The 24,808-nt window shown below is 33.3% G+C and overlaps 4 protein-coding genes and 1 pseudogene across 8 annotated transcripts; 3 read left to right on the top strand and 2 right to left on the bottom strand.

Annotated features, from left to right (window-relative positions):
- Window positions 1–751: 751 nt before the first annotated feature.
- Window positions 752–4,761, bottom strand: LOC110654353 (serine/threonine-protein phosphatase PP2A catalytic subunit-like). Its single transcript, XM_021810306.2, has 6 exons — window positions 4,317–4,761; window positions 3,356–3,470; window positions 2,232–2,340; window positions 2,060–2,137; window positions 1,231–1,422; window positions 752–1,137 (listed from the first exon to the last, which is right to left on the bottom strand). Exons 1-6 carry the CDS (start codon window positions 4,570–4,572, stop codon window positions 964–966), a joined length of 924 nt encoding a protein of 307 aa, XP_021665998.2. The 5' UTR covers window positions 4,573–4,761; the 3' UTR covers window positions 752–963.
- A 726-nt stretch (window positions 4,762–5,487) lies between these two features.
- LOC110654355 (5-formyltetrahydrofolate cyclo-ligase, mitochondrial) lies at window positions 5,488–8,237 on the top strand. Of its 3 annotated transcripts, none has more exons than XM_058132485.1 (8): window positions 5,488–5,796; window positions 5,875–6,015; window positions 6,096–6,260; window positions 6,845–6,886; window positions 7,005–7,050; window positions 7,556–7,626; window positions 7,727–7,853; window positions 8,105–8,237. In XM_058132485.1, exons 1-8 carry the CDS (start codon window positions 5,541–5,543, stop codon window positions 8,112–8,114), a joined length of 858 nt encoding a protein of 285 aa, XP_057988468.1. In that variant the 5' UTR covers window positions 5,488–5,540; the 3' UTR covers window positions 8,115–8,237. The 3 variants fall into 3 exon arrangements, with proteins under 3 accessions (XP_057988468.1, XP_057988466.1, XP_057988467.1); XM_058132483.1 differs by having other exon boundaries at window positions 7,948–8,237; XM_058132484.1 differs by having other exon boundaries at window positions 5,490–5,796; window positions 7,941–8,237.
- A 142-nt stretch (window positions 8,238–8,379) lies between these two features.
- LOC110654320 (germin-like protein subfamily T member 1) lies at window positions 8,380–9,393 on the top strand (annotated as a pseudogene).
- LOC110654354 (transcription factor bHLH79) lies at window positions 9,382–12,883 on the bottom strand. 2 transcript variants are annotated; one of them, XM_021810307.2, is made up of 6 exons: window positions 12,273–12,876; window positions 11,430–11,612; window positions 11,144–11,209; window positions 10,848–10,916; window positions 10,661–10,738; window positions 9,382–9,792 (listed from the first exon to the last, which is right to left on the bottom strand). In XM_021810307.2, exons 1-6 carry the CDS (start codon window positions 12,570–12,572, stop codon window positions 9,685–9,687), a joined length of 804 nt encoding a protein of 267 aa, XP_021665999.2. In that variant the 5' UTR covers window positions 12,573–12,876; the 3' UTR covers window positions 9,382–9,684. The 2 variants fall into 2 exon arrangements, with proteins under 2 accessions (XP_021665999.2, XP_057988469.1); XM_058132486.1 differs by lacking the exon at window positions 11,430–11,612 and having other exon boundaries at window positions 12,273–12,883.
- Window positions 12,884–16,499: 3,616 nt separating this feature from the next.
- On the top strand, window positions 16,500–20,855 carry LOC110654307 (uncharacterized). Of its 2 annotated transcripts, none has more exons than XM_058132482.1 (3): window positions 16,500–17,215; window positions 19,967–20,029; window positions 20,588–20,855. In XM_058132482.1, the coding sequence occupies exons 1-3, from the start codon at window positions 16,966–16,968 to the stop codon at window positions 20,614–20,616; spliced, it is 342 nt and encodes a 113-aa protein (XP_057988465.1). In that variant the 5' UTR covers window positions 16,500–16,965; the 3' UTR covers window positions 20,617–20,855. The 2 variants fall into 2 exon arrangements, with proteins under 2 accessions (XP_057988465.1, XP_057988464.1); XM_058132481.1 differs by having other exon boundaries at window positions 16,501–17,272.
- Window positions 20,856–24,808: the final 3,953 nt, after the last annotated feature.

The following is a 24,808-nucleotide window of genomic DNA, read 5'->3' as shown; positions in this document are numbered from 1 at the left end:
AATAGAGGATTTTGAAAATTTTATTGAGGATATAAAATAATAACAAAGTATTAAGATAGTATTAAAAATTTCATATATAAAATAATAAATTAGAGAAATTGAGGGAGTACTAGGAATTAAAAAGAGTATAAAAATAATTATTTAGAAAATTTGAGAGAAATTAAAAATATATTAAGAATTAAAGAGAGTATAGAGAATAATTGTATAGAGAATTAATAATATACATAAATGAATTAGGAGTGAGATGAAGTATTTATTGAATTCTTTTGTATTTAAATCACCAGTTTGATTCAGTTCAGAACCATCGGTTCAATACGATTCAGAATCACCTGTTCATGATTTCTGAAAAATATGAACTTGAATCAAACTGTAGAAGGACGATTTAGGTCCAATTCAAAATCGATTCTGATTTTGACCGATTTCAATCTGATTTTGATTAAACCAGTTCCAGTTTAATTCTGGTTTGAAACCAGACCGTGACCACCCCTACAAGAGATGATTGGTGATGTGAAGGAAGTTAGCAAAGGAGAAGCAAGAGTCTTCATAGTTGATTAGCAAACTCCAAGATACTGGACAGTTTCAACTAAATTGTTATTTTCAGCCCAACTATTGTCAAGCAGTTTTCAAAAGAAAAATATTTTTTAATCAAGTTAATTTAAAAAATTAAAGCACCCACATCCTTTTGACACTATAAAAGCAAAATTTGAATGTGCAATCGCATAAGTTTGTTTCATCCAGGGTCGCAAACTGATAAGGTGAAGGATACCTTGTTATTGTTAAACCTATAAACTTTACATAAATGCAGAAGCAGTAGAACAATTCCAACCAAAAGAATGACAGTAACAATGTTTCTTTTTACCTCTTTACCAAGTAAACAACAAAAATCCTCTATTCTGTAAGCCACCTCTATAAAACCATGACAGAGAATTAGAAAAATTGCCAGCTGAGGGTATGCTATGACAATTACAAAAAATAGTCAGGAGTTCTGCGTGTGGTGTCAGGTTCAATCTGACGAGGCGCTGGATCAAATTGGAGGAAATTCTGCTCCATATTTTCCCCAATCTCAAGTATTGCAGCCATATTTCCACACCGATAGCAGTAATTTGGTGCACTGAAAACTGTAACCACATTCTTTTCCTGCAAAGATTTGTAGTAGGTCATGGCAAAGATAAATCTATGAGAACTCCATAGTTCAAAAATAATTCAATTATTCACTTATAATCCACAAACCTGGGACCAATTGTATCCTTCCATAACAAGCTGGTGAGCTCTAGAAATGAGAGTAAGCCCATTAGTGTGGTTGAACTGTTGAGAGATATCTTGTCCAAAAGTGTATCCAGCTCCTCGTGGAGAAATTCCCCACCCACAACGATCATCTGGATCAGACCATAAAAGATCACACATTGGACCTTCATGAGGAACCTAACCATCCATGATATCACAAAGAAGCCAATTAGACAGGCAAAATTATAGGAAAGTCACATAAAAGAAACAACACCAGTTAGTCATCTCTAGCACACCAAAAAAAATATTAAGAAATCAACTGACAGAGCTTGCTTTAGTTATATCATTTACTAAGTCACTGACCTTCACCTAAGTTGTCTTGGAAGATTTAATTCTCTATTTAAGCCAATTTTCCATGACATTGCTTGTTTTGTTTACTCAAAATCTCCAGCACAACAAACAATGCACAACATGGGAAAAAATTCAAATATGGAAAGGAGGAACAAATCAATGAATATTTAAATTAATTCAGCAGCAAAAGTGTATGCCAGTTTTACTTCTGACAGGAAGAATAAGGTTATTGGCTCCCCATAATCAGATAAAATTATCCAAATTTTTAAGCAAAATACTATCAGCAGAAATATTAGCTAGTGCAAATGTTTTGGCTTTTAACCTTCTCATATAGTTATCAGATCACGTAAATCGGTTTTAGTTTACACACAAATATGATAACGAAAAATCAATATTAGTAATAAATTTTAAAAGCAACTAAAAGAGGCTCAAGAAACTGTTGAAGAAACAAAATTGCTAAAGAAATAACATTATATAAGTGTACCTCTTGTATACGATCCAAGGCACGGATATTATCCAATGCATCTAAAGATGGGGAAAGCCCACCATGCAAGCAGAAGATCTACAGGGTATAGATGATTTCAGATAAGATCACAATTCACAAGTTGGAAAATAAGATCATGGGGATAACCAAGGAAGCATTCTAGAATGCAGACCTGACTCTCAATTAGGGCTGTCAGTGGCAGATAATCAAATAGGTCAGTGAAATATTTCCAGACATTTGCATTTCCATATTTTCTTAAGCATTCATCATAAAAACCGTACCTGAAGAGATAAACAAAAAAAGTAGTTATTGGTAGGAACTGTGGATTTTATAATGCATCATTTACATGACCAAATAACTAGAACACCAAGGCATCAGCACATTGTATTGTTCTGGGTTCCATTGCCATATGCACAGGAATTTGATTGAATGGCTCATATTAATGAACAAAATGAAGAGAGTGAGCTATTCATGCTATCTGTCTTTGTAAATTTTAATCTGTGATTTTTTAAAAGGAAATAATTTTTAACAAAATATAAAGAAAGTTAAATAATGCAATCATCAGTAATAACTCTAGAAACTTTAAATCTAGGAAACCTGTGAGGGAGCAGTTTTACACTCCACAACTGCTTGTATAGGTTTATTTCACTAGCAAAGCAAAGATACTAATACAACCAGTGTTGGCAAGAGGCGCCCAAACAAGGCAAAATCCAGGCACCTTGCCTGGGAAACCTCCAGGGGAGGTTCCTTCAACTAGGCGCTGCCTAGGCAATCTGGCGAGGCATCACTAGGCGCCCCAAGGCAAGAAAAAGGCGAGAAATTGTATTTATAAAAAAAAAAAAAAAGTTGAGAGAGAAAAACTGACCTGATTTGTTTTCACCTTTTGGCATCCACGTGATGACTAGAGAATTAGGATTTTCAGTTTGCATGACATAATAAATGAAACTGAACAACGCATATAGAATTTTAAATTATATTATGTGTTTTATGGTTTTTATTTGTGTTATTAGAGGAATACTTTTGATCTTAAAGCTTAAATCATATAATATATTATGAAATATGAATATGAAATTTGACAATTTATTGATTGTATAATGTGTAATATATTAAACTTTTTTATATTTTATATTTAATTATTTATTATTTTAGAATAAATTAGCGCTTCACTTCGTTCGCTCAAGAGAGCGCTTAGCGTCTTGGGCAACGGAGGACCTTCTTGCCTTAAGGGTGCCTAGCACTTTTGACAACACTAAGTGCAACTACGAATAACAAACTTAAAATGAATAGAGCTCTTACACTTGAGTTATTTGACGACTTTCATGGTTCCCTCTTAGAATTGTAATCCTATCTCTATATCGAACTTTTAGTGCCACTAAAAGAGTCACAGTTTCCACTGAGTAATATCCTCGATCTGCAGAATGGCAAAGGGGGGAAATAAATAAATATAGTGAAAAATTTTCATATTCAAAATATGAAAACGTGATTACAGAGGCACAGAAGCTTAGCTGCAATGGCCGAAGGAATATAATAAACACTCCACTCGTGCATGCTCATATTAGAAAATAAGTTACGGTCCATATAAATAACCTAAAGTAGTAAAAAAGAGAAAGGATCTTGAAGGCTTTTGAAAGTGAGTAAATGCTGCTGGAGAACAAAAAAGAGAAGTCATTACACATTTGTAACTATTGCCAGAGGAAGTTTCTTTTTTTCCTCAATCTGGTATCAGAATGTTTGTTTAACTTTTTTTTTTTTGGCAAAGATCATTAGAAGTTCACTCCTAGTGTTCATGGTCAGGCAACCCCTTTTAGTATCAATGTAATGCTTAGACTTAGTTATCATTAAAATGCGATAATAAGGTTTCAATATAAACATTGCACAGTGCTTGAACTAATGCTGACTAGCGACTAACTCTTTCCAGTAGTCTAAAGGTAAAGCTTCTAAGTTAGCTACCGCCACTCTCATTGCCTAAAAGAAGCACATTAACTATGAAAATTGACCTCCAACCCCAGGAAATCATTTCAGAAATTTCCCTGAATATCCTACGGGTTCATACCCAATAACAAAAACTCAAAACGAAGGTGGACAATAACTGAACAAAATTCAACGTTTGAAATCTATATTATCTCTTTCAGCAACCTTTGCTCACTCTCAATAAAAAAAATCCACAAATTCCAGAGACATTGAAGCTCAGGTCCAGCTCAACAGAACATAAAAAAAAAAAAAAACCCTGTGGATTACTAAATAATAAGAGACTGACCAACGTAGTCGCCCATGAAAAGATAGTTAGTGTCGGGGGCGTTCCCACCGATGCGAAAAAGCTCGACAAGATCGTAGAACTGGCCGTGAATATCACCGCAAACAGTAACGGGGCATTTGACGGGCTGAACGTTCCATTCCTCAACAAGGATCGCTCTTGCTTGCTCGCACAGTGCCTTCACTTCTCCTTCCGCCAGTGGCTTACACTGCATCAGGTGCTCGATCTGCCGGTCCAGGACACCATGAGACAGCATCATTTTCTGCCTCTTTTTCAATTCTCTGATTCGATCACTAATGGAGCTTACTGCTAAGACGGATTGGGCTTTGAGCTCAGGTCATGGCATGCAAATTCGGAGTTAGGGTTAAGCTTCTGGGCAGAGAGTATAGAGAGAGAGAGCGGAAGAGGAGTGTATGGATTTAGCATCTCTATGGTTATTTTTTAGTTGCAGGTTAGTATAATTTATATATTTTACAATGCTGGTCCCTAGGTTTTCTCTTATTTGTATTTATTTACTTTTGTTTTTGAGTGCGTTGGGCTACTAATTACAATTTTCAGTCTTTTTCTTTCCTTTGGTATTAATCATTTGATTTAATTATCCATAATTATTAGCAATGAATAGCTCTGCTTTGCATGGTACATGTGATGAGAATTTATAATTTGTAACCTTAATTAATGCAGATTTCATAATTTAATTTACTTAAGGAGTAAATTACTTTTTTATTTTTTTATTTATTTTTTATAATATCAAAATTAATAATATATTCTTTAATTTTTAAAAAATAATGATTTAATCATTATATTTGTCATTCAATCAAATTTAAAGTCATGAAAATAAATTATTAAATTTGAAATTTAATGATAAAAAAGTAATTTACCTTATTTTGATGAGCATAGTCTTTTTAGTGTGATTATTAAAAATTTAAATTCATTTGAGAATGAATTTATTAATTATTAAATTAAATATTTTCTTATAAATTTATATATTATATATATATTTTTAATTAATTTTATATAAATTTTAATATAAATATTTAATTTAATAATTATTAAGTTCATTTTTAATGTAAATACATCGGTGTTGGATTAACATTTTGCAAAGTAATGAATAATATATTTTTGAAAGAAAAAAAGAAACTTGTAAAAGTCGTTTGGCTTTGCCCTGCGAAATTTGATCGTTGGTGCGTATGCATAAATTGAAAAAGCAAAAGGGCTAAAAGTGCAAAAATGTGGACAAGATGGCTTGCCTCCAACCCAACGCCAAGGGTCAAGGCTGCGCTCATGATTCAACCAACTTCACTACTGTCACCACCGCCACGAATCCTCCCCTCCCGTCCCGCCTGCCTCCGCCCAAACGTCACCATGAGCACCGACCTTGATCAATCCACCCATCTCAACGAAATATTCAAGCAAAAAGGGATTCTTCGAACCCAAGTCCGCAAGGCCCTCAAGTTCATGGATCCGTCCCTCCGATCCCAAGAAGGTAACTTTGTAAAATTCAATCATTACTCATTGTTTAGAGATCCTTGTAATTAACTTTCATTTGGGTTTTGTTTGCTAGACAATGCAATCCAGAGTATTGTCTTAGAAGCTCCATGGTTCAAGTCTAGCCGGAGTTTATGTGCTTATATAAGTTGCACCTCTCTACGGGAGGTTGATACGTCGAAATTGTTGACGGAAATTCTGCGGAATCCGGCCAAAGGTTAGATTTTTAAATTCTATACTTCTAACAGTTGTGGAATTCTCACTTCTCTATCTAACGTATTTCTTTGTTGTTCATAGATGGTTGTGCTCAGACTGGAAAAAAGCTTTATGTTCCGAGGGTGGAGGACAAGAATAGTCATATGCGAATGCTCAACATCTCAAGCATGGATGATCTAATTGCAAACTCAATGAATATTTTAGAACCTGCTCCAGAAGATCATGTTGGAAATGTGCGGGAAGATGGTTAGTGTTAACTTTTTTTTTAAAGAAATTTGATTTTTACAAAATAAATAATGATCCCATGCGATGGTTGATTATTGTTGTTTGCTCTCCCTTTGGTTGGGTGTAAGAACTAAGTATGGCTATAAAAGATCTCTCTAGCTGTTTCTTTGAGTTTAGCTAATTCCCTTCTTAAATTAAATTCAGTGATAGAGGATTTGGTTGTGAAAAGTAGCTACTTCTTGATCTTATCCTTCTTGTTATGGGAAACACTTTAAAACCTTAGAAGACGATGTTATCGTCCTTGTTATTGTGCAAAAACTGCTCAATGTTATGAAACGTATCGCCAGTTTCCCAATACCTCAAGAGACAATGTTTTTGTTTCCTTTGCTGAAACATACATCAGACTCGTGTAATACATCTCTCTATGCACAAGCGTGTTTTTTGTCTTCATTTTAAACATAGTTCAACGCCAGTTTAGGCATTATATTTCTTATATGCATCTCCTCTAGAAATTAGAATGCTAACAATTAACCGATTTGTTTATTTCTTTTTTTTTTTATGTCTTTTTTATAATACTAAAAGATATTAAATCTGTATTGGTGCAGTAATGCAGGCAAATGTCCCGGTTGATTTGTTCCTCCTGCCTGGTAACTGTTTTATTTTTTTTTCTCGCTTCATATGTGTTGTTAAACTCCGTAACTTTTAGTTTTGGAAACTGGAAACCCAAAGTTTAATAGTTAGCACTTATTCTTGTTGTGTTCCCAGGACTCGCTTTTGACAAATCTGGAAGACGCTTGGGCCGTGGTGGAGGGTGAGTTCATGTATCTTAGCTAAGCTTCTGTATACTCTCCTAAGCAACCTGAACCTTTGACAGGTCTTATATATTTATACTAGACACACACACACACATACCCTGCGCTTTGTAGTTCTGTAACTCCAGGCCTTGCGTCGAGAGGTTGGGTTCCTTCCAACCCATAACTAGATGCTTGAAGTCTCAACCATATATCCTAGAAAGAGGCAGTGGTTACTACTTACTACAGGTTGCAAGGCTTGAGGAGATTGTGCATGTTATTACCCTAAAATAATTAGAGAATCCACTTTCATAGCTATCAGAGCAATTGTTACTGCTTATAAGCTTTGTGCACATCTAGTGTTGCTCGTATTTTCATAGCCTCTGAAGTTTTCTAATGCTCTGATTTTCTACTGTGCCAAGTACATTTTCGTAGCTTCATTTTGTACTCAATTGTTCTATCCTCTATTTCTCTGTTTCTTTAATTTGTGTACTTTTCTTGACATATGCAATGCAAATTCAAAAGTTACTATGACACCTTTTTGAGGAAGTATCAAGAGCTAGCAAGGGAGAGGAATTGGAAGGATCCTCTTTTTGGTATACATTTCTTTTAATCTCTTTCTAGTATGGATGCAAGAGATGCTACAATGGTTTTATTTTATTATTTTCTGGTTAAGACGTCTCTCTGGTTCTGCAGTTGGACTGTCTTATTCTCTGCAAATCATGGATGAAGGAGTTATACCAGTAACTCTGCATGATGTATTGGTGGATGCTCTTGTGACTCCATCTGGCGTGATTCCTATTAGCCCATCTGCTATAGAAAGGTTTTGCTAATTTGTTGTCTCTTTTATTTTTCTATAGATATAATTTTATTACTTTTTCTGGTTGCATGATTATGTTTATATTTGTAGAATGCAGAATTGATGTTGGATGTTGAAGCCACATTTGAATGCTTTCTTGAATGGAATCCTAAGATTTGATTTTGGTTTGTAACCTAACAAGGAGGATGATATGTTCTTAAGTGCTTGAAATATTAGGTTGGTGCCATCATAAAGATTCTCATGTGCCATTGCAGGAGGCCATAACTAATTTTCCAAGGAGGATGAACCATATAGAAACAGAATGCGATTTGTATTTGTTGAATGAAGCATCAAACTTGATGTGTTGTAAATATGTATTAGAATAAAGGATTTTTGTTCGATGTTCAATTGTTATGATTTTTCAAAAGTTTTTGGCATAGTTGCATCATAAACGTTATTTTCACAAACGATATTTTCATCCTGTCTTCAATCAGAGCAACTTGGTCATTGACTTGCTATTACAAATCCAAGAGTTTTTACTGGAGGTTTGAAATAAGTTAGAGGCATTTATAAAGAACCATGATCTCTATTTGTAGGAGCAATCTTTACATTCCATACTTTAGTTTGGCCACAAAAGTTCATATCCACAATGACTTTTTTTTCTCTCCCATTCGCCTTCTGGTTAGCCTGATAGTGATGCTGCTTCTACCTATGCATATCAAATAAGCTGACCCTGATCCACTGCATGATTTCTGTGTTGCTGACTTAAAAGCCTCTGCATCAGTAAATGGCCTCCCTTGCAAACCTGCAGAAGAAGTCTCTTAAGATTACTTTTTTCTCTGATGGTTTGGTCAAAGAGGGTAACACAACAAACATCTTTGGTTGGTCTGTGACTTCAGCAAATATTCTTGTATTTCCTGGCCTCAATACTCTCGAAATTTCAATGAACCGAGTAGACTTTGCTTCCGGTGGGCTGAACCCTCCTTACTTGCATCCTTGTGCAACTGAGACTGGGTGGTCATAGAAGAGAAGCTTCTTGTAGGATTTGTGAGAACTAGCAATGTGTTTCACTCCAAAGTTTTGAGTGCTGGGCAGATTTGTGTTGTTCCTCGTGGTCTTGTTCACTTCCAACTAAATTTTGGAGAGTATTTACTGCTTTCAACAGTCACTTCCCAGGATCTTTGGTCGCCCCAACAAATCATTTTGCTTTTGCACCTCCAATTCCCAATAAAGAACAAAGACCTTTAACAGGGGGAAGATACTGTCACAACCACAAAATCCAAGTTTGGTTCTTAAGCATTCTTGAAATTCCTCCCAAGGCTTGTGCGAAAACACTTGTTTCCCAACTTTTCCGTGTCAAAGGCCATCTCTTCTGATTATTATTTATTGTGGTTATTTTTATATATGCTCTATCAGGGTGGTTCGTTCGTACCCTTTCCTCATTCCTTGATGTATGTAGTAATACATGATTTCACATAACTAAAATACTGAGATCAGTGATTCTTGATTTCAGCACCAAGCAGAAGCTGATAAATATGAAGGTACAATAGCAAGCATTGCAATTTGTTTGTTTTGCTTTTGATTTTCCATGAGTGAAATGAGTTCATTTGTCTTTCATAACACACAATTTGTACACCGCAATTTTAAATATCTTTCAACATCTTACGATCTTCCCCAGGAGATTTTGTTTAAGATGCATTTTCTACAAACGATATCAAATTACAACTTCAATACCAATCATGCATATGGGTAATACATATATGCACCGGCTGCTTAAGCTAATAATGAATTTCCCTCCAAGTACAGAAACAAAATAGCAATTTTTGTAGATTGATTATGTTGTTCTTTCAAAATTTCAGCCACTCTGCATATGCAGCCATTCGGATAGTGATGCTTGGGCATAATCTCTTGCTGCTTGGTGGCCAAAGATCATTCCAGTAGCATCAAATGGCTGTGCACCAACCTACAACAAGAAATTGACTGGTCAGAAATATCACAACAAAATTGTTTTACAATACATGTTTTAGGATCTGATTTTAAGAAATCCACAGATATTCTTTCCATGAGAAAACAAATAAGAGAACATCAATGACGGTCAATATGTCGTATTCAAGATAATGTAAATGGTAAACTGAGCATAAAATAAACATGTGTTCTGCAAACCAAGAGGCAGCTCCAACAAGTGAGAAGTTGGCACTCTAAGGCATGATGCAAACCCACTCATTGCTAAGCAGAAGTTTGTATTTAGATTGATTGAAAGTACTCAAACTAGTCTAAACCCGAAATCCAACACCTTCTCCCAACCCAAACAAAGGAAAAAATAACTTAAGAAAATAATTTGCAAGTTGATCTGTATTTATAATCAAACAAAAGTTGAGCCATATTGAACAGTACATAACAATTTTTACATGTTCATTTGTATTATCTATTATGAAGTGAACAATGTGATGAAAAGAATTTGTAAAATGATAAACAAATACTAAAAGTGTGATATAAAAGAGAAAAATAGAATAATTGAACAGACATAGAACAATGCATAGAAAATATAAATAGTTATGGTAAGACTGTTACTTGCAAAGATAAGCAATAAAGACAAACTTCAAGAGGCTACTTAGCCTAGCTGTGATCATAAAGGTGAGGCTACTTAGAAGTGGACAATAATTTGAAAAGTCCATGTACAAATTCCTTTATTTCTTAGAAGTCATCATTAAATAGGGAATTAAAGATGCCAATGTGTCAGAAACTAAATCAAAATTCCAACAACAATAAATAGGTAATGGCTTCTATGACAACAAAATTATTAAAGTAACCAACAAGTATAGTAGACTTACATCTTTTGGATGGAAGCCTTCTAGTGCAGGGGTCATGTTCATTCTTGAATTAACTGCTTCTAGCTTCATTGACAGGAACTACAACAATAAAGTTAAAATAGCACAGATCCAGGTTCAGCTTCAGCAGAAGAGCAATTTTGCATTGTCACATAAAATGACGTTAAAATTGGAAAAATGAAGATACTACCTCAACTTGGTGCTGTAGTGATTGGATGTAATTAATTATCTCGTCAAGAACAAGTGCTTTACCAATTATCTGGTTGTACAAGGAAATCATTCCAAGTCAAATGAGACTGAATTAGGAACTTACGTGAACCAACTAGATGTCTATTACAGACAAATCTCAATATTGGCTTATAAGACATGAGATATAATATAGAGGAGGTGGATTCATTGTATGTCTTAGCCTAAGTTAAGCAGAGTTTATCTGCTCAGAGTAAAGGAACTTGACTATGATAAAATCAAGTAGGCAAGAATAAGCACCTTATTACACCCAGGAACCAAATCTTGGAGTATCTTCATCCTCTCACTTATCTTTTCTCTCCTGGCCTGCCAAAGAAGAGGGTTCAGTAAGTAAAACTTATAATTCAGAAGGTTTAGTAAGCAACACATCGCAACCATGAACTAATATGCTGCTTTAACATAAAATGATTCACTTCTATATCAACCTAAACCTAGATTTACTAAACGATAAACACATTAAGTCCATTATCTTAGACAACGAGAAATGACTAAAAATTCCAAATTTAAGATGATTCAAGTGAATTACTCTTTCTGCTAGACTGTGACTATCAGTCGCTTGACCCCTTCTTGCTCTCACATGAATATAGTCTTGATTTGGTGGCTCAGATGGCTTTTTATTGCCAACAGAACTTGGTTCTACTTCAGCTTTTGAATTACTGCTGTCATTCCGGGATCCTGATATTTTCATCCGCTTACCATTTGAATCATTCTGTTAAAAACTTATAATATAAGACTAATCGTTGTAGGAAAATTTTTTAAGAAAAAAAAGTGATAAATTTGTCACAAAATAAAAATACATAAATAACATACATCATGTTCAATTTAGAAACTACTCCATTTCTAGCCTCTCAAGATTTAATTCTATAAAGATAGAAACATCACAACACATAATAGTAAGTTACAAACCCCATTTTCATTTGAAAAGCAAAATAAAAATTGAAGTACACAGCAAATGAGTTTCAAGAAATTCTACAGATCAAAGGTCAAAGGTGGAGGAAACGTCTCAAAAGCTCAGAAAGAACCAAATAGTTAAATTGCCGAGAGAATATCATATGAAAATATCAATCTCAATTTTATTTTAATCCCCACTAAATAGAATCCAATAACGCTTTACTCTTCTCTCTCTCTCTCTCTCTCTCTCTCTGAAGAAAAAATCTTTACTTTCTCAAAAAATTTTGAATAACTATCAACTGGGACCAGAAAAATAACAATTCTGTCAATTCGAGCCTCCCTTAATTCCAAATAAAAAGCTACAAAAGCCAATCATCACCCCAAAAAAAATCACTATTCTTTCATTTCTCATCAACTAGACACAATGAGAGAGGGGGAAAAACCATGCTAAAGACAACCAATTTTGTAAAGAACCAACCAATTCGTTGCCACTGCAGGAAGTAGAAACCATCTTGGATGACTCGTCCTCTGAGCTCAAATCCCTCCTCTTCCTTCCATTCCCACCACCTCCACCAACGCTCTGCTCCGTCACGGTAGATTCTTCCATCGACCCATCTCGCTCCCCAAATCCCCCAGCCAAATTCCCCATTCGTAGACCCAACACACCACCCCCGCCCTCTTGTGCATTAATTGCAGGAAAAGGCCAAATCTCGGTCAAAGTGTAGGAAGATGGATTAGCTGCAGAGAAGGAGGTCTCGTTTACCAATGGAGGATCCATAATCTTGTCAGGAATTGGGGTTTATTGAAAGAATTCTGGTGTGTGAAGTTGGTATTCGAATTCTAGTGGTTGGAATTGGAGGGACAAAGGGTGGTGTGTTGCTTAATTTTCTGGGTTTACACAGTGTATTAAAACAGTGAGAAGGCAAGCAGAACCAGAAAGTGAGTGATCTTTTTTCCACTCTCACTTGAGGTTGGGGATGGTGTGCGCACTACGCCCACGGCACCATTTATCTTCCTCACGACTTCGGTTGTTCCGTTCTAATTCTCTACTCTATGCAGAGTTTTTACAGAAATGTATGTGCAGATATTTTTCTTCCATATATTAAATTGAATATATAAATTTAATTCTGAATTTTATAAAAAAAGAATTGTGTACTTCAAAATTTTAAAATATTTTATAATATATTTTAATTTTTATAAATATTTCATTATGTGTCTCAATTTTTATAAAATAAAATTAAAATATTTTTTAAATTCTTATCAATAAACAGTATATTTTGATAAAAAAATTAAAAAATATTTTAATTAAACTTAATGTTTTACGAGAGTTTAAATATTTTATGAAATATTTAAAATTTAAGATGTATTATAAAATATTTAAAAAATTTAAGAAATCACAAAATTTAGCTTATAAATTATAAGAGGTAAATTTTAAATTTTTATAAGTAAGAAATATTTTGTTATTATATCTAATAATTTCACAAAATCATTTTGACAAAAGGGCAAAGGTCAGTTTTTTTTTTTCTCTTTTGAAATTTCTTTTAAACTTGCAGTAGGTAAAAATTATTTAATTTAAAATTTTGATAATTAAAATAAAAGGGTAAAAACTTATACTGTAATTTTGATTTAATTTAAATATCAAAACATTAATAAAATTTTGTAATTTCATACTGAAAATAAAATATAAAATTATTAACAAATCACAAAAATAGCAATCAAAGTTTTAATTAAATAATAAATAAAAAAATAATCTGTTTAGTATTTATATAATTTTTATAAAAAATATTTTTTAAAAAGGTAAGATTAGTAAAAAAACAATGAAAATTAAAATTATCGAAAAAAACTAAAATAAAATAAATAGGAAGCATTTTTTTTTTTATGATAAAGGAGGAGGATACCATTCTCATTTACTGTGTTAGGTTAAATTGTAGCATTATAGAGCAAGATAAAAAAAAATAAAAAAAAAATAGTGGGATAGTTAAGTGTAATAATGAGTGTGAAACTTGGTAGGTAAAGTGTATGGCTATATATTAAGATCATAGTTTTTTTTTTTAATATTTTGGAGTACATTCTGCTGAAAAAATCAAATATAAGAGAAATTATTGAGTATGGTAGTCAGGTAATTAATTTAATGAGATGGCTTTGTCCCTATTTAATTTAACTCTCCACACTAGCATGATGATTAAATATTGTCTCTGCTTAGAAGTATAATTAAAATCGGTGATAGATTGTTCAATGATTTGTCTTATTGGATGTCATTTTGAGTTCAGTGATAAATCACTCCCTGTAAACTTAGGTTAAATTGAAAATATTAATTAGTTTTCCTAAACCTTGGGTCTAAGAGAGCTATGACCGTCATAGCTAAAGAACTCTCACTTTTTTTTATTAAAAAAAAAAAGAGACAAAAGGAAGTATTCATGGTTAACTGAGCTAGAGGGTAATTTCACAATTGTATTGACGAAAAATAGTAATTAATTGGTATTTAATTTGCTCACGCCTAGTAAAATCTATTTTAGGGATAAAAGCACGACTTTGATCTTCGTCTCACCAAGTTGGAGTTCAAGGGAGACAATGGAGAGCTACAGTCAGAGATGCAAGAAGCCCTCAATACAGCAGAGGACATTTTGTCCAAAAAGAACTAAGCCATGGAGGCTATTCTACTTGCCGATTGAGAGGAGGGTATTTGATCTAGTTAGAGTTCAAAGGAGACAATGGAAAGCAATCAGAGACGCAAAGAGCCCTCGATACAACAATACAGCAGTGGACATTTTGTCCAAAAAGAATCAAGATATGGAGGCTATCCTACTTGCCAACAAGGAGAGAAGTAATTATATGCCATCACTGCTATTCCATATAGGCTTCTATAAGGAATGACAAACCGATGTTGCAACAATAAATCAGTAGTGGTGGGTTTCATAAAGAAATTATTTTCATAAAATTAGTTTTTATTTTCAAAAAATTATAATTATTTTTTTATTTACTTGACACATTATGATTAGTTTGTCTAATGAAATAATAAGGGCATAATATAATTTCTTCAAGGAAAGTTAAACAAGCTTGAGGAGGAGCTTGCATTGTGTAAAACAACTGACGTAGAGCTAAGCGTCAATACTTTCAATGTTAGGATAGATACTCTAAATCAAAAGCATATAATTAAATATTTATATATATATATATATATTTATTATATATTTTTTAATTAATTTTATATAAATATTTAATTTAATAACTATAAAACTTATTTTTATATGAAGATAAGTTTATATTAAATGCATCACTTAAAAATAGCATCACTTTATATATAATTAAGAGTATAATTAAATTACTGACAATGATATAGTTTAAAAATGGTTATCAACAAATAAAGTTGATTAATTGATTATGAAAGCGCCTTTCAAAACCTCTAAAATTAATTAGTCCCAAACGTACAGTACCAATCTAAAAGTGTATTCAATAAAAAAAAACACCGACAAAGTTATTGTAAGATATGCTTAAACCAAATATAAATGAATGATCGAACTAAATTGATAAAATTTAATTATTTAAATAAAAGAAAATTTAATTTTTATTTGTTTTAGTTTAATTATTTAAATATTATTTAATTAATTTTTTTATATTTATTAATTATTAATATATATTGAAATATATGTTAATCAATTCACACATATTTATTTTTTTTATTTAGACTCCATTTATTTTGTAAAAAATATTTTTTTAAAAAATATTTTTAATATTTTTTAGTGTTTGAAACACTTAGAAAATAAATTAATGAAAAATATTTTTCTGATTAATGAAAAAATTAAATAATTTTTTAAATAATTATTCATTTTATAAGTGCTTCAAACACTAAAAAAATATGAAAAATATTTTCTTATTTTCTGCAAAACAAACCAAACCATAATTTCTTTCTCTTGTTTCAAGAAAGTAGCATATAAAAAAAAAAAAGTGATGGAAGTTTTCGTATGATTATTGTATGATATACATCACAATCAAGAAGATGAAGTTAATTAATCTTGAAGTAAGAAATAGTTAGCTATCCATTGTGAATATAAGTGGAAACAAAGAGGGGTTTTTGACGCTAAATCTGTCAATATTATCTTTAGAAGTGAGAGCAGAGCATCACTGCTGCCTAACCCTTGTGCCCTCTCCCTTTCTCCTCATCGTCATTAATTGTTGGAGATTAATATTTGAAGCTTAATATGTACATGTGGATGGTCACTCTTGTCTTGGCTGCCTAACTTGCTTGGCAGAAAAATGCATACTTAGCTAAGCAAATGAATTAATCACTCAAAAGCCTCTTTTTTCCATGCTTCTTCTTTCTCTTTCTACTAAATTCGAATTGGGTTTTTAACAAGTGATTCAAAAATAACTTGGGTTTTGTAAATTATTTTGTCTTCCATTTATGTGTATCTATCATCTTCACATGCATCTTCCCAATATAACACTTAAAGGGATATTTTTCTTGTGGTTATTTTCACCGTTACATCAATGATGTTCCCATCATGTTACAGGACAAATCATAAGAAAAAAATTTATCTAGACCTGATCCATTGTAAATTCAAAACATGTGTTCTCACGTTGCATTATGTATAATATATTTTAGATCTAGGATGTGTCAAGCTTAGGTAAAAATTTCTCACATTAAATAAGGCTGCCTATAAATAGGTAGCTTTCATTCTGTACCATAAGCGACGCAAAGTTTAAATGCCATCCTTGGTTTTTCATTGAGGGGAATGAAAGGTCAATTTTTGGATAAAAGTAGAGATCATAGGCGAAAATTGAAGGTGGGGTTTACTAAGGAAGGAAGGCAGAAGTTGTAGGATATTTAAGTTATTTGGCGGGAGAAAATTGTTAGAAGCTGAGCTGGAAACTCAGAGGCTATGATGAGTTTGTTACAATTGTACAGATCACATTCTTGTATACAAGCACATGTAAAAGACATCAAGGGACTCGATTTTTCATTCTCTCAATTCTGTTTTCACATACATTTATCATGGTATCAAAGCAGTTTTTTCCTGTGTAGATATTCTTTGCTTCTCAAGATCTAGATCTAGATTTTGCTACTTTGTTATCTGGATCTGGGTTTTTACTATTCTGTTTTCAAGTGATCAGAGGAGCAAGTTTTCTTTCAATTACTTATGCTGTGGTGTCAATGAGCAGTAGCTGCAATTATGGAATATGGAAATCCAAGCAGAGTTTCAGTAAATAAATCAATGGAGGAAGTACTTCAATTGCAAAGTTATAATAATTCAAGATTAATCGTGGAATTCAAGAAGAAGAAGCATGATAAGCCTCAAACATATATTGCTGTGCAAGAAACACCGTTGGAAGAGTCTGGATCTGAATCAAATAGGAGAATTGAAGAATGGAAGAAAGAGTTTGCAAATGCAGTATGTCAGGAGGTGGCCAAATGTACGAAGGGTAAGACGAATGTTGATGATAATTGCCCACAATTTACTGGCTCTTCTAGATACGCAGGTATGGCCACAAACAATTGTTTACTTAGTTCTGAGATTACTTGTAAAGGTGAGTGGATCATCGATACTGGTGCCTCAACCCATATGATATTTGACCAAAGCTTCTTTGATTCTGACCATTCTTTTACAGTTAACAAATTCGTGTATCTACCTGATAGTTCTAAGCAACATGTAGATAAAATAGGCATTGTTACCTTACACCCTAAGCTAAAACTCAAAATGTCTTTTACCTATCACATTTTAAATACAACCTATTATCCGTAGGACAACTTCTTGTTGATTCAAATCTTATTGTGGTTTTTTTTTCTACCCATTGTGTTATACAGGACCAATAGACTAAAGACATTGTTGCTGTTGGGAGAAAAGTAGGGGGCTTGTACAGATTGGATGGCTCAACTGTAACATCCCTATGTTCGGTAGTGCGTTTTACTGTTTCGGTGACTAGTGTTGTTCGGACAGTTAGGATGCCTAGAACTACACTTAGATATGGGTGAGGAGACATAAAATAATGAAATACAAGAAAAAAAAATACAAGAAAAATAAAGAAAAAATAATAGCAATGAAACGTAATCAAGTTAAACGAGCCGAAAACCATAGCGATGGGTGACCGCACCGGGAAGTTACGGCGTGGACCGTTGACTAGCCCTGGACCATGGGGAACCCTAAAAAATATTTTTAAAACTTAAATAAACATCTATTGAAGTATAAATGTCATTAGAACTATCAAAGAAAAATTAATTAATTAGTACAAAGAAAAATGAGAAATCGAGAAAACGACAAAACTCGGTGTTACCGAAAAATCGGGAATGCAACCCGAATAGGGGCATTGTGGTTATTTGACATTCCGAGTTGCCTTTTGACCTAAATGTCCATTAAATATAAATGATATTACACTTTGGAAATGTCATGAAGAATTAAAAGGAGATACATTATGTAAATAGTGAAAGTGTGGTGGCCAAATTGTAAAAATTGGAAACTTGGAATAAATAACCATTATAATCTTCATTAGTGCTCCACTAACTTGTGATAATTGACACCTATCCAAGCTTTGGACAGCCACCTCCACAAAACAGCCTTCTTCCTCATCCTTTCTTCTTCATTGCCGAATTCTTTCTCTCAAGGTCCATCCATGGCCGTTCCACCATTAAGCTCAAATCCACTTATGTTCAAGCCATGGTTTGCACAAGAGTTCTTCATTAAAGTTAAAGTACACACCTTGGGCAGCATACTATGAGCAATAAAGATAAATTTTGGTAGAGTTTTGAAGAAGTCCTAAAGAGGTAAGTGTATATTTTTCAATCTTGCTTCATTAAACTTTGAGTGGATGTTGTGGGTAGTTGATTTATGGTAGAATTTTTGAAGTTTGATGGAACACCATTTTGGCAGCCATGGAAACTCACTATTTGTAGCTTGTTTTTACTTGTTTATGGTTGTTTAAGATGTTGGTATAAGTGTTTATGTATATAGAAATAATTTGGATAATGTATACTAAGTGTATGTGTGATAGTGCACTTGGTTTTGGAAGCTTGGAAGCTATTTGAAGGAGATGTGTAAATCGGCAACTTTAAAGTGTAGTTTAAAATGTGTTGTTTCATGGTTTGGTTTATTGAATTATATTGTTATTGATGGCAGCTTGTATATGTGTATAATGGTTTGGAATTGGGTATGTAAATAGGGTATGTTCATGTGGTTAAATGGTGTAAATGGACTTTGGAAAATTCTGTGTTATAGTATGCATATTGAGAATGGTTACAAGCTGTCCAAAATGACCAAAATGTAATATAAAGTATGTTAATGGTATGGTACAAACCAGAATTGACATAAAAGGATTAGCTTGGTAAGTATAAAATGTGTAATTGGTATGTGATGAAGAGTGTATAGCAGGGCAGTGTATGTTTTAGCTTAGAACCTTAAGTGTGTGACTCCAATTAGTATGAGGCCAATTGGAGGTGAAACTAGGCACAAAATGTGCCAACTTTCATGAAGGAAGCTTACCTAAATTCTGCTTAGAAGGTGACTTGAAAAATGACCAAATCCGGATTAGTGACTTGAAAGCCTGAAAATTGACCATTTGGGCAGCAGTTAGTGTTTTGACCATAACTTACTCAAAATAGGTCCAATTGACCTGAAATTTTTATCATGAATAGTTTAGACATATATCTACAATTCTTATGAAGAACCAAAGCCCAGAAATGGCCAGAACCAAGCCAAATAGCTTGTACAAGTTCAAGTACCAAAACTGGCCGAACCAAAAGTGACCTAAAAAAATGACATAAACCTACCATTTTGGTGCATTCTATCCAGCATTGGTAAATTGACCATAACTTGGTCTACACAACTCAGAATGACCTGAAATTTTGCCCCGCGTGCAATAAGACATAGACCTATAAGTTTGTAGTTTGGACTGGAACCCGAAAACCGAGGGAACTAGGTCATCCGGCTAGGTCAAAATAGTATATTGAAATCTGATAAATTGCAATACTCTTGGAAATGAAATTAGTAACATATACCAACATTAAAGGGCTATAAAATGTGACATATTGGTAACATTAAACCTAATTCACTTAGAGTGCATTGAGGGTCAACATTTTAGGTTGACTAAGGAAAATAATAGAATTCAATAAATTAATTATTAAATCTTATTATTAGAGACAGTTTAAATGAGTACTGAAACACTTCAAATTGTGTGTTTCAGTTAGCAAAGACTCAGGGAAGGGGAAGAAAACATTGAGTCAGGGCCAAGAGACATTTATCAGAGGTTTGTGAACAACAGTTATTTCTTTTGAATTTTTCAATTGAAATGAATTATGACAATTTGTCTATTATTGTTTAAATTGCGAAAATTTGTTTGAATGATATTTGATGGATACTTATTACTTGAAAAACATTGTAAATGGTTTGAAACTACAGCTATCATGTATATTGATTGAATTCCTCGCTAGCTTGTCTAGTGGGACGAATTGACTTTGAATTCCCTCTCTGGCTGAAGTGTTGAGGTGTGTGCCTGTTAAGGACGAATAGAATGAGTACTCATATTATTGCTAGCTAGCTATGTTATTCCTCATTAGTCATCGGCTTTTGGGACGAATTGGACTTTGGCAACATGATTAAGCTGTGTGTATGATTTATTGATATTATTGTGATATTGTGAAATGGAGTTTAAATTCTTTATGATATTCATTGTCTTTGAATTTAACTATGGTTTTAAGTATCCACTATTTATACGACTTATGATTTATGATTTAAAGTTGCATTTTGTTAATGTTGTGCACCACTGAGAAATTGGCTCAGCGATAGCTTTTCATTGCTGTCGCAGGTAGACAGACTGATAGGGTAGCAGACTAGGCTGCTAGTGCTACATTGAGAGTTCATCGGGTATATTGAGTATACCATATTTGGCATTTTGTATTGTAATGTATGTTCACTGTATGTATATATTGTTCTTGATTTTGAGCAGTTGTAAATTAAAATTGTACATTAAAATTGTACATTAAAGTTGTAAACTAAATTTGTAAATTATTTTGGCTTGTAAATATTGTGATATATTTCCTTTATCTCTGCTTTTAAAAATACTGAAAAATTATTGTGGATTTGAGTTGGCAAACTTTGAAAAACTTATTGTGTTGATTGGATATTGGAGTTTGGGGATTGAACAAAATATTGGAAGTGCTTTTTTACAGGTTTTTGAAGAACTGTTTTATTCAAAATACAGATGGCACTCTGCCATAATTTTTACAGAAATTATTAATACTTCAAATGTGTTATCTGGTTTCACTTTAGTTTTTTTAAAAAAAAATTTAACACCTGTAAATAGTGCTCACCACTGTAAAAAGAAGTAAAAAAAGGTTTAAAATCCCTTGTAGTGTATTTAATGGGTTATTAGTAGACGAAGTTGGTAATTCATTAGGTATACTACGGGATCATGTTATGCCTTACGGAGGGGTAGGGTGTGACATCAACATTATCTTCATGTGATAATAGCACTCTGGACATTTTTCCTCTATTGTCAACTAATGTAGCAGGACATTGTACTTTCTCACATAAAGACAATAACAGTACAACTAAAAGTTCCCTTATTTCTACAGATGTATGGCACAATAGGCTGGGACATGCTGCACTTACTTTGATTAGTCATATCAAACAACTTGACTACAGCCAATATTACATTGTTTGTGATATTTTCCATTTCTCTAAGCAACATTGTCTACCTTTTCCTTTAAGCATAACAAAATCCGTTCATCCTTTCCAACTGGTGCACATGGACCTATGGGGTTCATACCGAGTCACATCAGTAACAGGAGCACGTTATATGTTAACTCTTGTAGACGACTATAGTCGTGCCACATGGACCTATCTACTACAAAACAAGACATAGACCTGCCATGCTCTCACCATATTTTTGAATTTTGTTTGCAGTCACTACCAAGCTAATGTCAAGCTTGTACGAAGTGATAATGGAACTGAGTTTGTTAACTCCACATTTGCCCAGCTATTTCAAAATAGAGGAATTGTTCATCAGAAATCATGTATCTACTCTCCACAGCAAAATGGTATCGTGGAGAGGAAGCATCGCCATTAACTTCAGGTTGCTAGATCCTTGATGTTCCAATCCCATCTTTCATCTAAGTTTTGGAGTGAGTCTCTCCTTGCTGCCACACACATTATCAAGCGTCTACCTACCAAACTTCTCAACTGGAAATCTCATTATGAAATTCTCAATGGCTCTACTCCAGATTATTCTACCCTTCGTACATTCGGATGTTTGTGCTATGCCACAAATGTTCTTCCTCACAACTCCAAGTTTGATTACCGTGCTTATAAATGCATATTCATTGGGTACCCTCCTCATCAGAAGGCATACAAACTCTACAATCTCCATACAAATTCTATTTGTATTTCAAGAGATGTCCAGTTCTATGAAACAATTTTTCCTTTTTCATCAGCCCATGCTTCATATGTGCCTCCTGTATCACCTATGCTTTCTGATTCTGTCATACCAAATAATATACCTGACCTATCGTCTCCTTTCTCTTTTCCATCACAACTTAGTTCTCCAATAACACCTTCCCCTATTTCTCCGCCTATAACACAACCTCATATACCATCACCTTCATCTAATACACGAACTGTATTTTCTTCATCCCTACGAGCAACACAACCTCATACACCATCACCTTTGTCTACTGAAGGAGCGGAAGCATGAAAAACACAAGTTTATATCATTGAATTCAAAAATTTTCACCTAGGGTCACATGCATCATGCAAGATTTATTTTTATCTATTTGATTTCAATGATAAACAACATATTAAAACTCTTTTAATATGTTTTTGGATTTGTATTTGCCATTTAAGATTTTAGAATTAATCAGATTAATTTTAGAACCCTAGATTAGATCAAGAATAAGTGCACTAACCTCTTGATGCACTGCAGTGTGTTTGGCACCTTTGAGATGCGTCTTTAGGACACCAGATGTTGTCCCTCTAGCTTGTCCACACCAAGATCACCTATGACAGCCCTTGAACAGCTTCTAAACTTTTTCTATTAATTAGAAAATCAATTTTTGCCTTTTAAGAGATTAAAGATGTAAACAGGACACTAGAAATAATTTCTAGTATTTTTAATTCAAGAGATTGTTTGCTAATCTCTTGGAATTGATGAGAGATGAAGAAGAAGAGAGAATGGTAGCCTCAAAGGTGGTGGCACAAAGGGAGGCAGCAGCTGGTTGTGTTTTGTTCTTTCATCCTTACACTTATATAGCTAGGTCACCACTTAAAACCCTTGCCACATGTCATCTTCTGATTGGCTCTAGGTTTAATTGACCCAATCACATTGTGCCAAGTGTCAAACCTATATTTAATCTTAATTTTAATCATCTTACATGATTAAAAGACATTTGGCAAGCTTATGTGTAGTGCCATGTGTCACCATCTTATGGTGCCACATGTCACCCTGTGAAATGATCAAAATGCCCATGTGTCTTAATTTTGAGTTCTCAACCCAAAATAATTATTTCTCTTCTTCTAATCAATTTATATCAAATATAAATCAATTAATTAATCTTTATTAATTAATTTCTCATTAATTAAATTCATATTTAAACACTTTAAATATAAATTTAACTTATACTATACATCCAATAATCTAGATTTGGTTTCAAGTCATGCTAGGGACTTTGCAATCTAATTGCAAACCAAACCTATTTAATTAATCAATTAAACTCTTTAATTAATTAATTAAATTATATTTAATTTGGTGATTACTTGTGTATGTATGTGACTTACTAGGCTCATCACTAATTGGCAATGAGATATGATATCAACTCTTAATATCATCAGAACTCTTTCTTACCATAAATGATTTTTCTAAATCATTTTATGCACCTCATAGACCATGGTTAACACCTAGCATAGCATGCCATGACCACCCAATCAGTAATAAGGTTTACCTTAAATGAACCTATAATCATATGTTACCATGCACTAGAATCTCTCTGTTACAAAATCCTAACTCAAGCTGGAGTCATGGTTTATGTCAAACCCCATTTGCTATGAATATTATGTTATCTTTTAATTCCAGTTCTTGATTAAAAGATTTTCTCATCAGAAACTCTTTTCTGATTAAATCTATCTGTCTTGGCCAGGAACTTGAAACATCAAGAACAATTAAATGAATATAGGATTTTATCCCTATTTACTTAGAGGAACAGATTCCATCTTGATCAACACCTACCTCCATATATAACTAATAGGAGCCAACACATACCCATATACCTATACACAGTACAAGTATGAAAGCAGTATCAAACTCAAACCACCTATATACAAGATAGCTCAGGTCTAAAAATTATATGCACTGATATGATTTATGACAATACATTGACAAGAGTAAACTCCATGTGCTTGTCATAAGTGTCACTGGTTTGACCTACTTACCTATTATGTTTGTCATATGGCATGAGACTCACCATTCTATCTTATTTATATCTCATATAAATAACTTGGGAATAAATATGAATACAATCTTTCTGGATAAGTCATGTCCTTATTGTAAAGTATCCTCGATTGTGAACCTATTTATGATACTTTGTACTAGAAATACTGTCACTCATATTCTTAACAACTTAAGAATAGAATTTCTAACAAAATATCAATGGACCTTTTCTATTACACATAAATATATTATGTAAACGGAAAAGTGGAAATGCCTTTTATTAATAAAAATATGTACAAGATACATACTAAATGATATGCTCTAGGGCATACTACTAACATCTACATCCCCTGATTGTCCTCCATTAAGAAGAAGTTCCAGAGTTACATCTCGCCCAGCATGGCTTCAGGATTTTGTTGCTAATATTCATTCTGTTTCAAGCCCCCTACATGATCCTACACCAACTGTTATCAATAGTTCATTGGATTCCAATTTTTCCCCAGGTAATTTTTCTTTTTCCAATCCTATTTTTCATCCTACTTACTGTAATTTTGTGGCTAATGTGTCAATGATCCATGAACCTCACAATTATTCACAAGCTAAGTC

This window comes from Hevea brasiliensis, chromosome 13, assembly GCF_030052815.1.
Source record: "Hevea brasiliensis isolate MT/VB/25A 57/8 chromosome 13, ASM3005281v1, whole genome shotgun sequence".
NCBI lineage: Eukaryota > Viridiplantae > Streptophyta > Magnoliopsida > Malpighiales > Euphorbiaceae > Hevea > Hevea brasiliensis.
This window is presented reverse-complemented; position numbering and strand designations above follow the sequence as displayed.